Source organism: Oryzias latipes, chromosome 12, assembly GCF_002234675.1.
Source record: "Oryzias latipes chromosome 12, ASM223467v1".
NCBI lineage: Eukaryota > Metazoa > Chordata > Actinopteri > Beloniformes > Adrianichthyidae > Oryzias > Oryzias latipes.
Window position 1 is genome coordinate 9,685,522 of NC_019870.2, and position 17,157 is coordinate 9,702,678.

Here is a 17,157-nt window from a genome sequence, read left to right on the forward strand (position 1 = left end):
CCTTACAATTCTGTGAAATGACAAGATTCTGAATTTCAAATTTATTTTTTGTTTTTGGAGCTATCTAGCTGTACAGTTTTGAGCCAGATGCACGCTCAGACAAGGAAAATGAAGATGAGGGGGTGAGGAGGACCAGAGTAGAGCAGTGAGACTATGGCCCATCCATGTCCGTTTCAAATGACCGGTCTTAATCTCCTGATCCATCACCATCTGAATAAAGAAATACTCAGAAACGCAGTTTTAATTACAAACGATTTTCATTGGAGTGGGCCTTTAAATGCAGAAGACCCTTACCACACATGCAACAATTGTACGTTCTATTTTCACGACTTTCCTGGAGGTGGCCGTAAAAGCCTGCAGGACACACCTGTGCTCCACTTAAGGTGTGCCCGCTCTTCTCTATGACACCCCACGAACCTGCAGCTCCCGTAAACCATTGAAATTTTGGCGTTTTATACTATATAGTACAATTGAAAGAACGGATTTTACATTTACATAATTAGATTTTAACAGCCATTGCTAATGGCTAATTTATCCAAAAAGATGATCGCCTGTTTGATGTAATTCAATGTAAATACTTTTCTCATTCCAGCTTCCAACACTAATCTGAAACTATTTTGCTAGGGGCAACAATTACTTTTACTTTTCCAAGAAGATATAGTCGTTTTGTTTGTTTTAATCACTCATAGCATTCCCAGGGCTAATAAAACTCATATGGAAGAGGTTCAAGTTTGAACTTTTAAGTATGAATGTGTCAAATAGTTCTGCTGCAAAGGTTTGTGTCTTTGTTCCCTAACCGCAGAAATGTCTGCCTCATCCATTTTCTTTGATGTGCTTTTGTTAAAGGTCACTTTTGAATAATTAAGAAACGCTCACTTCAGCTTCCATGATTAAGAAAACAAATAAAAAACAAACACAAAGCAACTCTATCATTTTGGGCCCACGTTGAATTTAAACATTTTTTTGAAGACAGACTTTTCTTTTATCATTTTTTTTTTTGTTGTTGTTTAAAAGCAAACTTTGTTTATGGATCCTCAATGTTGACTGTGTTACCCTGTGGTCATGTGACCTATGTGTTTGTAATGGCAAAATTGATTATATTATATCTATATCTCGTCATTGAAGACTTGAGCGAATAGTTAGGAAATATGGTTTTGACATACCGTATTTTCTGGACTATAAGTCGCCCTTTTTTTCATAGTTTGGCAAGGGGTGCGACTTATACTCAGCAGTGACTTATATTAGAACTAAATTGAAATGAATACATTGTTAACCCTCCTGTTATGTTCATTTGTGAGGAACAGAGATGATATTCCTGGGTCAATTTGATGTATGAGGTATGTTGAGTGTTAAGAGTATGTTAAGTGACTCAGAGAATCAGCAAACTTTTTTTACAGTAAGATCTTGAAGGCTAACAACATAATATTCTATTTTCCAATGATTTCATTTATTCAGAAATGCAATAAAAACGACAACTGTTTCTACAAATACAGGATGAAAACAGAGTATTAGTTGGCTAATGATGCTTCATGTAAGGAATAAAAAAATAAGTATGAGAAAGAATTACTGTGAAATTATGAGATAAACAGTCTGCTATGATTGTGTCATATGAGTTTGTGCAAGTTATTAGTTCATGGTCTCAGATTATGTCAAATAAATTTCCCGTCAAAATGCGACTTATAGTCCAGTGCGACTTATCTGTGTTTTTTTCTACTTTATAATGCATTTTTGGGCTGGTGCGACTTATAGTCCGGAGGGACTTATAGTCTGGAAATACGGTATTTGAACACACCCATCAACAATGTTTGAGCAGATGAGTTAGGTCACCTGTCAATCTCTGGTGGTGGTGGTGGTGGTGGTGGTGGGGTTGCTCAGGACTCTTGGGCAGTGATGCATGGGGCATCTGGGGGCATCTCTGCCATCTCTGCCTGGGCAGGAGTTGGGGTTTGTGCTCCCCCTGCTCCAGCCCCAGTGGGTGGTCCGTGCTGCTTCCCATGGGCTATGCAGAGGGTTTGGGGGTTCACATCTCCTCTTCTGTTCAGTAATATTGTGATACTAATAAACCAACTTACCTGAACCCACCTGTCTGCTCACACTGGTGTTAGTATGTGTGCCTGAAAAATGGGTTACCTGTGTTTGTGTTGGTAAACATATGCATGTGTGAGTTAGCTTGGATGTGCAGTTGTGCGTGTTTTAATTTTTTCCTGTGACAATGTATTAGTTTCTCTTTACTCCTTCCCTTCTTTACCCTTTTTTATTCTATCCTACCCATGCTTAGGATCTAGATCTAAATACCTAAAAGACTATTCTTATTATTTTTTTCAAATGTATTTTAGTTTTTTATACAAATCAAGGGTTTATTTAAATATACTCTTGTTTACCATATTTGTAAAAAAAAAAAAAAAAGGGTTTGTAAAAAAAAAAAAAAGAAGTTTGCTCAGCTTCTGGACAGGACACACAGCAAAACAAATAAAATAATGAAATAGTCATCTGTCAATCTAAACGCCGCTTCTACGTTTTAGTGCAAGTTTCTAAAAAAGTCTACATCGCAAACATGACACTAAGAATTTAGATTATTACAATTCTTTTTTGTCCTTGTCATATCTGCTGAGAATATTTGGCAACTTGCAATTGTTTGTGACTGCATTATATTTAAATTCGTAGAGATTTAGCGTGTTTTTTTTTTGTGTTCACATTTTACTTGGTGTAATCTTGATGATCTATGTCACTGTGAACTCAATGCAGCCATAACCGCTGTTGTGCAAGGTACTTCTAATTTGTAATACAGGTCAGATTACTTGTTAGTGTCAAGTAATCCCTCACTTTACAATACTCATAATAAAACTTGTAGTAGTAGAAGATGACACTAAAGGGACAAATATACATTTAGATGTGTGATGTTTAAAAATGATGAACATATTTGATTTTGGTGAAATGAAGACAAAATGGCACAAAATAATAAAGAACCAGAATGAGAAACATTCCAATCCTGGTAAAAGTATTGTAGGTGCAAAATGATTATCTGGTTTTATTTGTGGATAGAAAAGGTTATATATACATTAGACACTGATGTATCTAAACCTTAAGACCAAGATAAATGAATGCTCTTTTTGTTTTACTGTTACATCATTTTGTTTTGGTAAAAACACAAAACTGAGCATTATAGACACAACCTACAATGCAAAAACTGAATTCTAAGAATGTAAAAAAAAAAAAAAAACTTGTTTCAAGAAAAATTATCTTTAAAAAAAAAAGTAATTTTACCACCTAGAATTATTTTTTAAAAAAATGTCTTTGGTAAGACCACTTTTCTTACTTCTTTGACAGATTTTTGCTTATTTAAAGAAATTCTGCCATTGGGGTAAGAATCTTTGACTAATTATAAGGCCCTATCTTTGCAGTGTATGCTCTCACAGGAAGTACAAGTGAAGAACCGTCCCTAAGCTTCAGACTTATTAATCAATAATAAAAAAATCATACAGGGCTAAATCTAATTTAAACAAAGAAAAAACGAGTTATAAATAAATGTGACACAAAAAGACAAAAATACTGCTTACTAAAAGCGAGGTTGGATGAGCTCACTTAGCAACAAGATAGTCGACTGTGAAAGACCTGTAAGAAATGTTTAAAAATCCTAGTTTTTTTGCTCTATGAAGCATAATAGGACATTTAGTTACATAACCTAAGACTGTAAATTAAAAAAAAGCTGCTTGACCACAAGCACAAAATAGTTTATTTGTGACATTTTTGTATTTTTTATAATATTATTGTATTAACTCAACTCATGTATTCATTTATTTTTAAAATAATACATTTTTATTTGACTTAATGAAAAGAAGGATGTAGGTTTACTGACTCTAAAAAAAACTTCTAATAGAATTTGTGTGCTGTGACCAACAGGACACAACCATGCAGGGCAGGAAAACAGACGCAGTGTGCATCCACATGTAAGCAGACATGTGGACTTTGAATATATATGCAGCTGAGTGGGTGATTATTTGGATGATAGTCAGGTTAGTGCTTGTAAAAGGTTTTTTTTTGTTTTTTTTACTTGTCACAGGACAGCAGTAGCTGGCTTCTGCGAGAAACCCAGCGAGGAACATAACAGTGCAGGTCCAGGACAGCTGCTGCTACATCACACTGATGCTAACTGAAACCTGCTCTTATTTTAGGAAGCAGCAGCGACCTCAGGGCGGAGGAGGAGGAGGAGGAGGAGGAGGAGGAGCGAAAACCCTCCCTCAGCAGATTCAACAGCAGTCACCTCAGCTGCAGTGGGATCGAACCCAGCAACAATATCCCAACCAACCACAGCAGACGTTGACAGAACCTGGAGAGAACAGACACAGTCGGCCACCTCGCCAGTACCAAGGAGGGCAGCGCACGGCGGGGCCAAGTCACGGATACAGCCAGAACCGGCACCACTACCAGAAAGGTCAAGGGCAAGGACCGACTAATGCCCCATGGGAAAAAGGAGTGCCCCCCAGAGCAACCAAAGACAAAGACACTGAGAATGTAAAAGTGGATGACAAGCAGAGCAGACCACTGAAGCAAAACGACAGCAGTAGGAGTCCCAATGACTCAGCCAGACCTGACTCAACACATAGTACAGACCCTTTACCAGATCTAATAGTTAGGAAAGAATGTCCCAACCCCCAGCGAGGTGGAAAGGCCAGCGAGGGCCAGTCGGAGCAGCCCAAAGTCAGTCTTCTGCAGTCGTCAAAGGAACGACTGAGGGGGAGACTAAAGGACAAGGTACTGTAAAGCTGCTTAGTTCTGTCAGTCAGAATTACAGTAACCAGCCCTGATCTGCATGTGTGCAAACATCACAGGTTGGTTTTAATAATTGTTCTTGTCTCCACAAAGTCTGCCTTGAAGGTTTCTGTACGTGCTCATCATGCACACCAACACCTCCAAAGCGGCAGAGACAACAGCCCCTTATCGTGCAGAAAATGCATCCGTTTTTCCATCTTTAACTGATTTCCCTTCAGACAATTTCATCACTACGCTCAACCCTTCTCTGTCATTTCTGATGGTGTTTGGTCATTCTAAAGGAAATCTCTTCATTTTCTGTACTAGAAGCATTATTCAACCATCTGATATGATTTTCATTTTCATTGGAAAAAATCATTGTCCTATGAGAAGTAATAAATTTCAAATGTTGCAGTAGCTCAAATCCTCTCCTCGAGAAGCTCCTATAAAGTCCCACTCAGATCATTTTTCGATCTATTATAAAAACGTTCTCAGTGGTTTTTTAATTATGATTATCCCAATTTTAGCCAAAATCAAAATACCTGTGTGGTTTTCTAGAACATAGTTCCTGCAGAGTGGCAGGAGTTCATCAGAAATTTACCTCTGAGTTGTGGGGGGACTGTTGGCACTGACGACCCCGCTCCCCTTTCCTCTCCCCGTCGCTGAGAGCTCTTAGCATGGAGCTGGTGTCCCAACCAGCATTTTTTTTCTACTTCTCAAATGAGCACTTTTCTAAATTGTATTTTTTCTTTCGCGCCTGATTCACAACAATTTCAAAACGAAATACTTAAAAATACAATTTTAAGCTTGATCTTTTTATATAAATCCTTCAGAAAACACCACAAGTATCTGTTAATAGCACCTAAAACTCGATTCTCATCGGAGTGGGTCTTTACAGAATCTCACTTAAATTTCCTTTGCCTTCACGCCAGCAAACACGCTCACATGAACTCAAAAAGTTTTGATTTCAAACAATATAATTTCTCTTCACTTATGTTCAGATTCCAACAGTGTTTCAGTTGGCCGCGGCAAGAACAGACTAATTTTAGTGTTTGCTGCAAAGTTGTATTTCAGAATGCAGCTGATTACATTTTTGATGGCGAAAAAATATTTTTTTAAACATAGTAGTATGTTTAAAGGTTGTCATCTGGACTTGGTTTTTAAAGTTGAAGACGTTTCACCTCTTATCCAAAAGGCTTTGACAATTCGGACAATTCTACCTTTTGGATAAGAGGTGAAACGTCTTCAACTTTAAAATCCAACAGCCTTTAAACATATTTTCGTTAATATATTTTTTAATGTTCATTTTTATCCCCCAGTGCAACGGCTTGCTGTTATTACTGTGATATACTGACCATCCTGACTGTTTCCAGCCCTTTCATTTAATGTTTCAACTGTTCTAATATGCATTTTCTTTTCTTTTTTAATCTCTACAGCATGAAGCGTTGCAGCTAAACAAGTCTAACATCTTGCCCCTTTCCCCCTCGACTTTCTCCAGGAAGAAGCTCACGTGGAAAAATCCCAGTCCGGATCGCAGAGCTTAGACCGACTGGTGGACCTCCTCAACAACATGAGGAGCAACAGCAGCGGGGTGGAGCAGCAGCTGGCCTCCTTCATGGAGGAGGCACAATGCTCGGCGCAGTCTGAGGAGTCGCTGGCCCAGGTGGTCAGCACCATCTACTCAAAGGCCGTGTCTGATCGAAGCTTTGCAGCAACCGCCGCTAAACTCTGTGACAAGATGGCGCTGTTTATGGTGGAGGGGACCAAGTTCAGATCGCTGCTCCTCAACCGGCTGCAGGTAAAGGCGTCCCACTGCTTTTTCACTTTTAGCATCTTTTGTTCTTTCACGTTTCCACAAAACAGCATATTTGGCTACGTTCACACTGCAGGCTGAAACGACCCAATTCCGAATTTTTTGCCCCTAAGCGGCCCAATTCCGATCTTTTCATGACAGTCTGAATGACACAGATCCGATCTTTTCAATTGCGACCCAGGCCCCGTGGGTTTGCCGTCCTGATTCCGAATTGTAGCCGTTCTTTTCAATTGCGACCGCCGTGTGACCGGCCAGGCGACTTGATTCCGAATCGTACGTCATCGACACGCAACAAACGTCATCATTTTGCGGTGAAGTAGGCGGGAACGAGAACGTAAACATCAACCATGGTGGACGATGCTGCTGAGATCAGTCAGTGGAAGGGAAGCGAGATCCCCGATTGGATTAATATTTGGGGTGATCGCTCTTTTCAGGCCAAACTCCAGGGCTCTTATCGCAACTGGGCGGTTTTTGAAAAATTTTCCAGATAAATGGCCGAGCGTGGTGTTGAACCTTTACAGCTATAACTTTTTTTTCCTTTCTCCCCTTCCGACCGTCACCGTGCTCAGAAGCGCGGGGGACCCGAGGCGATCCTCCTCCTCCTCCCTGTTCTGATCCTTAGATTCTCCAGAATGGGTTAATAAAGAGTCCATAGCATTTAATCTGGGGGAAACCTTCTTTTATTATCATTTTTTATCCTCCTTCCTCCGTAACACACAACATGAATGCGCGCCCACACTGCCCCCCCCCCCCCTTATTCTCTATCGCGGCACGCGCTTGCACACACGGGGCGCGCGGGCCCAACACATACACATTCCTATTCCACAACAGTGGGTACAGACGATCCCGACTCCATTGCCTTCTTAAAATGAGAAGATTGTAATTGTGCTGCTCCTTCGTGAAAATAAATTTAATATTACAAAAAGAGCTCCGCTTTTGACAACACTGTTGTTGACATCTGCTCCGCAAACAAGTGACGTCGTTCACCGTTGAGTATTCTTCTGGCTTCTGCGCATGCGGGTCTCGTTTGGGTCGTGTCACGGTCACACTGGAGATCACAAAAGTTCGGATTTACTTGGAAATGTGAACGGTCTAGCAAATAATTCGGATTTTTTCAAAAAATCCGAATTGAGCATTAAGCCCTGCAGTGTGAACGTAGCCTTTAAGAGCTGTGTTTGCTCTGCATCTTCATTTATTATTAAAAAAAAACATCTTATAAAACTTTTGCTGTTTTTAACTACCTTGTGCTGTTAGGAGAAATAAACAATTTGTGTTTCGTTTTGTTGATATGCATATTTTAAAATTATGTTTTAAAAAAAATATCCACAAATTTAAAGATTAAAATATAAGTTACAATTTTTTTTTTTAAATTTCATTTACTATTCCAAAAGAAAACTGCAAAATTAGTTTCAAGCACAACGTAGTCTTGATTGCATGTCCTGCAGCCAACATTGTCTAACTACAGCATAAGATAAGGGCTGCCGGAGACTGGTTTAGGATTGTTCGATAAGCTTCCAGCTTGATAACAAGCTCACAGTCTGTAGTTAAAAATGTAATATCTACTGATTCTGCAGTTCCACAGTTAAGAATCTCGTGGGATCTCATTAGTTACGGTAAAAAAAAGGAAAAAAGCTGTTGGATATTTGAATGTGTGTCATGTTATTATGCTCTACAGCCAACGCAGTTTTTTTGCTCACTTTATGTAAAAGTTTATCTAAAAAGGGGAATAAAATCAATATTGCCGCTCTGCGGAAACGTTGTCCTAGAAAACGACACTGGTTTTTTGATTTGGGCTAAAATTCTCATAATCATAATTAAAAGAGCACTAGGGACGCTTTGAAAATAGTTTACAAGATGATTTGAGTGGGTCAGGAGATGAAACACTGTATGTTGCAATATATATTGCTATTTTACAAAGAAATGTATTTTTCTTTGTCTTTCCAAATCCCCACTAGGATTTCATTTATTTAAATGAAGCCTAATATTATGAGAAAGCAGCCCCAGGTGGAGTCCAGCTAAGTGTGAGACACTGTAAATGTCAGTGGACAAAGCAGCTAATCTGAACACCCAGGGGACAATAAGACCTGCTCTCCTTCACCTTTCATCTCTTCACTTAGCTGCACATTTCCAGTTTTGGGCCCGGGATGAAAACAAATGTTCCTCCATATCATACTTGACTGCTGCGTCCTCTGTACTTTCCTTTTCTGCCTCTCCTCCTCATCAGCTCTGTGGTCCTTCCTCTGACCTGAACAACACAGACCAATGCCCTCCCTATGTCTCTCCACACTTGTATTTTTTCCTCACTTTATTACTTGTCTCCATCCTGAAGTGTGTCTACCACGGTGCCAGTCAGTCTGAAAACAAGCTCAGAAGGTCTCCATGTTAACCCACCTGCTGCTGCTGCTGCTGCACTGTTTTCCCCTTTTTACCCCAAAGCCAGACTTTTTTATCTCAAGGGGCTAAAATCTTCATCCTCCATCCAGCAGAGAAACCCCCTCCCTTGATCCTTTTGCAACCATTGCCACATCTTATTTACTCCCACTTTCTCACTGCTCTGTGGTCTTTTTCTTTTATCACTCACTTTAATCTTTTCTTCCCACGAGCACAGACCCCCCCCCCCCCCATCTTTGACATTTTGACTTTTTTGGGGGGGGGGGGGGGGGGGGCTATAAAACATTTTAAATGTCATAAGTGGTCTCCTGAGGGCCTTTATTAAAAATGTTGCTGCTAGAACCCTGGATCTCAACATGGGGGCAATTAACATGTGACTGCTCTGCTCATTAAAAGAGGGTTTTGTGTGTGTGTTTTATTTATTTTTTTATATACAAAGCTACTGTTTCTTTCATAAAGAAGCTTCTGCTTAACATGATTTATTTCACCATTATTACTGACAGTTACTTGATCATTTTCTATTCTTTGGTGCGTTTGTTTCAGCTATTATTTGACATGTGAAGTTGCTGGTCTTTGTAGAGTCCTGAAAGGAAGAAAGCAGCAGCTCAGACTCTTCATAAAGTTTCCCTCCAACAGCTTCACAAGTGCACATCGAGCATTAACCCGCATTAACCACAACACTTCCACAGCACAGACAGGGTTTAGCACCCATCAGTTTAAACTTAGCACCCTCCTCTCCTTTTGGCAGATAAAAGAAGAGTGCCTGCCGTGGATTTCGGCTGCTTTTTGGCTTTAAGTATTTTAAGGCTGAAGGTTAATGTGTGTGTCGGCTACCTAAAATCCCATCAGAGAGTCTGTAAAGATGTGTAATGATGATTAATGGTCCTGCCAGGAAAGATTGCTCACCGCTGCTTTTAAATTCATAAACATTTAAATATCCGCCTACCTGCTGCCCACACAACTACAAAAGCTCTGCAGCATTTCTGTCTATGTTCCAAACTTTTTTTTCTCTTTTCTTTCACCTGTACAGAAGGACTTCTGCCGCCGCGGGGAGATCCAGCAGTCGGATGTGGAGCAGTGGTTAGGTTTCATCACTTTCTTATGCGAGGTGTTTGGAACCATGAGGAGCAGCTCCGGTGAACCGTTCAGGGTGTTGGTGTGTCCCATCTACACTTGCCTTCGAGAGGTCTGTATGCAGTCAAAAATCGCTCCCATCCATTCTCCAGTGGGAGACTTCCTTCATGGATGTGTGTATGTCTGTGTTTGGTTTCCTGTTTTTGAGCAGACACACTCTAGACAGCAGAAACCACATTTGGGTTTTGGGGTTGTTGTGTTTTTTTGACTCGCAATCAGTCGGGATGACATCAGTTCCAGGAACATGTGTGACCTACGGTTAAGTTCCCATTAGATGTTTGTTCTGTCTTGCACACACTCTCCCCTGTAACCATGGAAACCAAGTCTGGTAGCCACAGCTGATGCTCAGCATTACAGAAGTGGTTAATGGCAGATGGAGAATCAAAAAGGGGAAGCAAGTGTTTTGGAAGGAGTTGAGAGGAAGTGCAGGAGACTGTGGTCAGGTTGACGGTTTCTGTAGAGGAAGTTTGTTCAAACACCTTTGTTATGCACCATTTTAGTGTGAAGAAGAAATAATAGTAGGTGTTGGGGAACATGTTACTTCTACCACCATCGTCCACACCTCTGCCAGTCTGTCTCTTAACACAACCCCATGTCTTGTTAACAATTACAACAATGACACACAGCTAATACCATCCACGCCCTGTCTGAGGGTATTCCCAGGGCATTCTCTTAACCTCTTAAAAAGCTCTGCAGCAGAAAACTGTGGGTGTGGAGTAACACATCAACTATTTTCAAGAGGCAGCTGTAGCGTATTAACCAAGGTTATAGTCGAGGTAAGAGCACACCTGTGTGTTTGTCATAACTTACAGCCTGAACCCAAACAGAAGACAACAAAGTTACGACCTGGGTTTGACGAAACTGGAAAAAGCCTCCCTTAGAAAAAAACTGTGCAAGGATTAAGGAAGTGATAATGCCAGACAAGGTGTGAATTATCAGAAATTAGGCCTGAAACGTCTATTATTTCTGATAATGCACACCTTAAAGGGCATTACTTTGCTCATACCATGGAAGAAACATTAAATCAATTATTAGTACTTTAATGTTTATTTTTTTTTAGGTTTAAATCATTTTTCACAAAAAAGACTTTGATGCGTGGCGAGACACGTTGTCATGGTAACGGCTATAGAGCCTGCACCGGTCTCGCTCTACCACAGCAGAGGAAAGTGGTAAATATGCTAAACATCATGTTTAGTCAAGCAAAGCTTCATTTTAGAGGGAAGGTTCCCATCTTATTGCTTGTTTCTCTCCAGATGATGAAGAAAAAGTTTGTTTCAAAGAAGCAAAGTCTAAATTGTTAAATTCCTTTTGGTGTCACTCATTTCCTCCTTATGTTCTCTTCTCTTTTTGTCTTCTACCTCATAATTTTTGTCTTAACTGCAAAATTATCAAACTCAGCAAACAGGTTAAAAGAAACATGTCTTTTCTTTCTGTTTGGATAAACTGTGGAATATCATGTTCTGAGTTTCTGTTGTTCCTCCTACCAACTGCCGTTTAAGCCAGCGCTTAAAGATTGGAGCTTTTGCGACCTGAACCCCACAACCTGCAGCCAATCAGAATCCAGTCCTCAGCCAAACCATGGTATATGTTAGAGCTTGTAATGAGTTGGGTCAGCTGTCTACGTGAAATGACCAAGTTCTTCCAATGTTCTCTTTCTATTTGTCGAGTCTCCTGAGAGCTTTGAGCAGGACTGTGCCGCTCTCCATTCTCCACAAAACTGAAAAACTATAAACCACAAACAAGTGTTATGAACTAACTAGACAAAGAGCGATTCAGATTCTTTCTTGTTCATTTAGTGTCTGTAATTCTTCAAAGCGGATCACATTTGTCCGATGGAAAGCCCCTGATCTTTCCAGATCTCCAGATAAATTTAGAGGAGAACTGAATTCTCCTGATGTTGCTCTGTCCTCAGCCCACTCAGAAAAGGATCATAACAACAAAACACATTTTAGGAGCTTTTCTCACAAGCATCGAGGTGTGTAGATGAGGCACCAAGGGTAGAGGATTTTTATGCTTTAACCTGCCAGTTTTTTCTGCCGTGAACAGAAGCTGCTTGACTAACTCAACTACTGTGGTATGTGGTTTTGGGTCTAAAACCATTGAAAAAATGGAAACCTATAGGTATACAGTGTTCCTTTGTTTTTGGAGTTACCTTCAAAAAAATAACCTGCTAAGTCAACTTATTTTTTATAATTATTCTACTTGTTTTAAGGCTGTACAACTCCTCACTACAGACTTTATCCACTGTTCTTTGACAGACACGAACATTTCCACACTATTCTTGTTTAAACTCTCAAAGTTCAAACCTTAACAAAAAAATAAGTCCAGTGTTATAGAATGAAAAAAAGATTTATGTAGATGTGCCAAACGACACGCATTCTCCACGGGAAACATGGCACAGGAAATTGATTGACATGGTCTGCAGTCAATCAGGATGTAGAACACCGTGCACTGAAAATAAAAGCATGCAAAATGGTACTAAACAAGCAGCGAAACAAGACCATGAAAGGTACACCGCGCTATAGCGAGGGTTACCCCCAATCAATTTTTTTTTTCACATCATCACAAGCCTTTTAACAGATCCTATTTAACTAACTGAGAGTGACATGGAATGACAATGTTTCATACTCATCCTTTACAAATCCATTCAGTGTCTTTGATACCTTTGATCTTCCTGAATCTTTCATCTGATTACTAGATTCTAAAGCAGAAGTTGTTTTTTTTCTCCATATTAGGTTTTTTATGTGTTTAAACTACCTGCTGTTGTTCCTTCTTTAACTGTAAACCGTGTGTAAATTTAGAATAAAGACTCACCTTAAGGGCATTTGCCCTTGCAGAAGGGCTTTCAGAAATAACTCCTACCTCAAAAATGAAATTCAGAAATGTATACTCATCCAAAGTCCTGCTTTGAAATAAATAAGTAAACGGGTCTCAATGGGGGGAAAAAACAGGAGCACTTCCCAGTTTTAGAGTCAAAGAGCAGATGACAGGTAAAACAAAAAACTGTCTTTTATCAAAGTAAATTGGTCCATGTAAGGCTCTCAAACCATCAAAAGGATAGTGCTTTGCAGTTGCACACCACAGCAGGCATGCTAGTCGTGACATTACAAGTTATTTATATGCCGCCTTGGTATCCCTCTTTAAAAGTCCACACATGCCTTCATGGTTAGCATATATTTTAGATTTTGCGTCAAACGTAAGCTTGTTAAGTTGTCGGTTTGTAAAAAAGAAAGCAGCAACTCGACAAGAATCCTGCACTCTGTCTAATGCCGTCTACGCGCTGATGCGCTAGAGTTTTAATAATTGGGTTAAACTGAGAGATAAAACCACAGAGGAAATATTCCATGATTGAAAATGTTCCTGGTGGTTTGCTGATCCCCTGAAGAGGTTTACAACAATTGCTTTTGGTTGCTTTTTATGTTCCTGATCGAATTTCTTCAGAACGCAAACACTGAACTGAGAAATCACTGCGGAAATCTGTTCTTTGGTCGTGTGATGACCCTTCAGACCAAGTTAATTAAACTGTATTTTTATCTGTAGCAGATTTTCTGTATTTAATCCAAACCATTTTATTTTTATATAACATCTTGAACTTTTCTTGCAAATAATAAAATACTAAACAACAGAAATGTACAATAATATTATGATAACAGAACAGCAAACGTATAGTTATATAAATGATGACGGCTGTAAAGAGAGGCAAACTTTCTGATCAAATGCAGAACAGCTAATGAGGAAGAGTTTAGTGTACTAAACCAAACAATCTTCTGAACAACCCGTTAAAGGCCAGTCCTGCTTGTCATGTAGTTCCTCTATTCTGGAAGCCATGGGACTCAACTTTTTACGTCAAGAGGGTCTTCTGTTGCCCCGCCTTTCTGAGCGTGGTGAGGAGCTGATATAAGAGCTTCTGAATGAGAGGAGGAACAGCAGGAAGCTTACAGTGTGGGGCAAACTCAAGTGAAATGTCTGTCATATATGTGAAGGCAGCTTTTACCTGGGGGGGTATGGGGAGTATGATAAGGCTACATGCGAAGCTGAAGTACCTAAAAAGCATATTTACTTCTAATGTTAGTCATCTTTTTATGCTTATTTTATAAGTAGCAGAAGAATAACAGCAGATTTTTCTCTGTGAAATAACAAAAACTTTCATATCATCATGCATTTTATTGCATGTGTATTTTTTGTAAAAATGTTTTTTTTTTAATTATTATAACTGTTTTTGGTTTGGGTTCCTCAATGCTCAACAGTCTGTCTACAGCACTGATTGTATTTGAGAACTGGAGTGAGTGACCCCTCCCCCCATGGCGTTCCAATTTTGGTAATCCTATTTATAAAAAACATTTTCTGTAGTGTACGTTATTCAAGTTATAAACAGACCAATCCGAGGCCTCAATAACAGTAGATGGCCTCATATTAAACATTCAAATCCTTTGATTGACAGATTCTCCCGAAACCACTTTAAGTGAAAGGGTGTTGGTTTCCAACAATCTTGCTCCTGGTTAGTGACGGTGGTTGCCATAGAAACGGTGACCAAACACTGCTTACTTGCGTCGACTGGTTCCAATATGGTGACTGAATTGACTTTAAGTACAGCCAATGGTCTACTGTTAGTAGCTGTGATAACGGAATAGAGGTGACTTTTATTTTGACGGGACTTTGTGGCGACATGCAGTCTCCAAAAATTACATAAAACAGATGACTGTCAAGCTAGAAATAAAAGTTATGGAACATCTGAGATTTCTCTGAAGGATTTTTATTGTTGCTTTTATTGTCTTTTATTTTGAAATGTTTTTCTTTACCAAAGCCAGCTTTCATTTACTAAATAGCTCTTCTTTCACTTACATCCTTTCTTGAGGTTAGTTTAGTAGAGCTTTTGTAAATTTTACGGCTCTGTCTGAACTCACTCACTTTTCCCTAACTCTTCAAACTTGTACTGTGCAGGACTGCCCAGTGCCCTGGATTTGATTCCATTTGGATGCATGCTACTACTTTTTGTTTTTTAAGCCAAATATGTTGTCACCCATTTGCCAAAGTTAAATTTTTCTGTCACTCGACTCGTTTTCGCCATTTTTCAAATTACAAATCACTAAAAGGAATCCATGTGGTCTATATTTGCCAGTCCAGTGAGCATTGATACTCTGGCTTTGTCTGAATTCCCACCTTAATCCCTAACTACTAAAATATTATATAGTGCGGGAATATTTGGTGCCCTGGATTTTAAAAGCAATTTGGACACCATGCTCACTACTTTTTGTTTTGTTTTGTATTTTTACAGCAAATATGTCACCAATTCCACGAAAATCTAATTGATATGAGCGTTTAATGACTATTTATGAAAACACTGTGTTTAGAAAATGGAAACGTTGATGGTTTATAAAAAATACATTTAAATACTTTTTTTCGCAAAATTGTTTTAAGCGCAATGCATTGTGGTCTATAATTGCCAATCTAGTACCATTCTAGTGAGCATAGCGCACAGTGGTTTTTTGCAGAGACTTCTGGAAATATTCTAGGGCACTCGATTTTGGTATTATATATTCAAACAGCACTACCCACAAGGCAAACGCACTATATAGTGCACTATGTAGTGAGCAGTGAAGGAATTCAGACATACCCCCAACAAAATGGCGACTGCCCTATATAGTACACTATATAATAGTGAGTGAATTCGGACACAGTCAACGATTATAATAATATCTGACGTAAGCTCACACACATATTTTTGAGTCCTCGTTCTGCTCCGAGTTGTTCCAAAGCAGCAGTTGTTTCTTTCTATGAGGGGGGCCTCTGTGGGGGGAGCAGTCATTGACTGTGTTGACCATCTCTATTTGTTTTTGAGTGCAGCGTGTTTACAGCATGTCTGGCTGTGTACATAAAGCAGATTGATGTTTGATTGGTTCCAACTTGTCTGAAAGACCTGCTTGTTTCTCCCCAAAATGAAGAAACTTAGACCACAAAATCTTGAGAAATCAGCTCGAGTTTGGTTTCTCTTCTTCTTTTATGGTGATAAAGAAGCATTAGTCTAATTTTCTCATTCCATCCATGTTCTTGTATTTCCACTGTGCACCATCTTTGAACTCTTTAGTTTGCTATATTTTAAATCATTTTACCACTGCATTTCTCTTTTTTTGTCCTTTTGCCTTCCTTGTATAGTCATGTAGTTTCTTCTCTTTCCTTGTTTTAGCTGCTTCAGTCAACAGATGTTAAGGAAGATGCAGTCCTTTGTTGCTCAATGGAGGTATGGACCACACACACAACCCCAAGTCCTTAGAGTAACACAGGCCTTTGAGGAATGCCCTCACGAAGCAAAAATGTCCTCTGACGTCCAGTTGGTCTCTACATAGATAGACTTGCAGGTGTTCACACACAAAAATTCTTAATTTTCATTTAAACTAGCAGTTTATCTCAACTTGTCTTCCGTTTCTATCGGATGTGTAATGTATGGAAACAGCTTAGATCCCCTGTAGCGAAACCAAAGTTGCCCTTTCGATTCATGGGATGAGTTACAAATCATTACAAAGGATAGACACTGTATGACCTGCACAATACACTTTAAATACAACTCCATGTTAAGGAGTTACATAAGGAAGAAGAGCCACCTGTTTTAATAAGGCCTCACTTTAGTGTTAATAAATAAGTTTAATTAAGCCTTAATGATAAATATATTTAGCAGGATTATTCAGATTTAGAGAACCAGAAGCTTCCTCTGACATTTCAAATATTCAATTTTCAGGAGAAATGTAAATTTCTGTTTGGACTAAAATTACACATTTTTCAAAAGAAAAACACATTAAAGTCCCACACGGATCATCTTTTGATCTACTTTAAAAGCATTCCCAGTATTTAAAAAAAAAACAAAAAACTATTATTACGCCATTTTTCTAGGACTTAGTTTCTGCAGAGCGGCAGTTCTTTATCAGAAATTTGCCTTCAGTCATCTTCCTGTATACATTTTCTCCTGCTAGCTTACAGTCCCTCACAAACCCACGCAAACATTACCGGTGCAACAAAAACGGCGAGCAATATGGGAGCAATCCCGCCGTACAGTTTTTAGTCAGAGAGCAGCTCAG

At 39.3% G+C, this 17,157-nt stretch overlaps 1 protein-coding gene across 2 annotated transcripts in view; it reads left to right on the forward strand.

The window, feature by feature from the left end:
* ctif (cap binding complex dependent translation initiation factor) overlaps positions 1 to 17,157 on the forward strand; it is a 47,489-nt gene that overhangs the window by 26,959 nt on the left and 3,373 nt on the right. For both annotated transcript variants that reach the window (XM_023961200.1, XM_023961201.1), the window contains 4 exons: positions 4,173 to 4,752; positions 6,248 to 6,547; positions 9,984 to 10,139; positions 16,272 to 16,325. In XM_023961200.1, the coding sequence (XP_023816968.1) occupies positions 4,173 to 4,752; positions 6,248 to 6,547; positions 9,984 to 10,139; positions 16,272 to 16,325 (1,090 nt within the window). The remainder of the gene's footprint in view (positions 1 to 4,172; positions 4,753 to 6,247; positions 6,548 to 9,983; positions 10,140 to 16,271; positions 16,326 to 17,157) is intronic.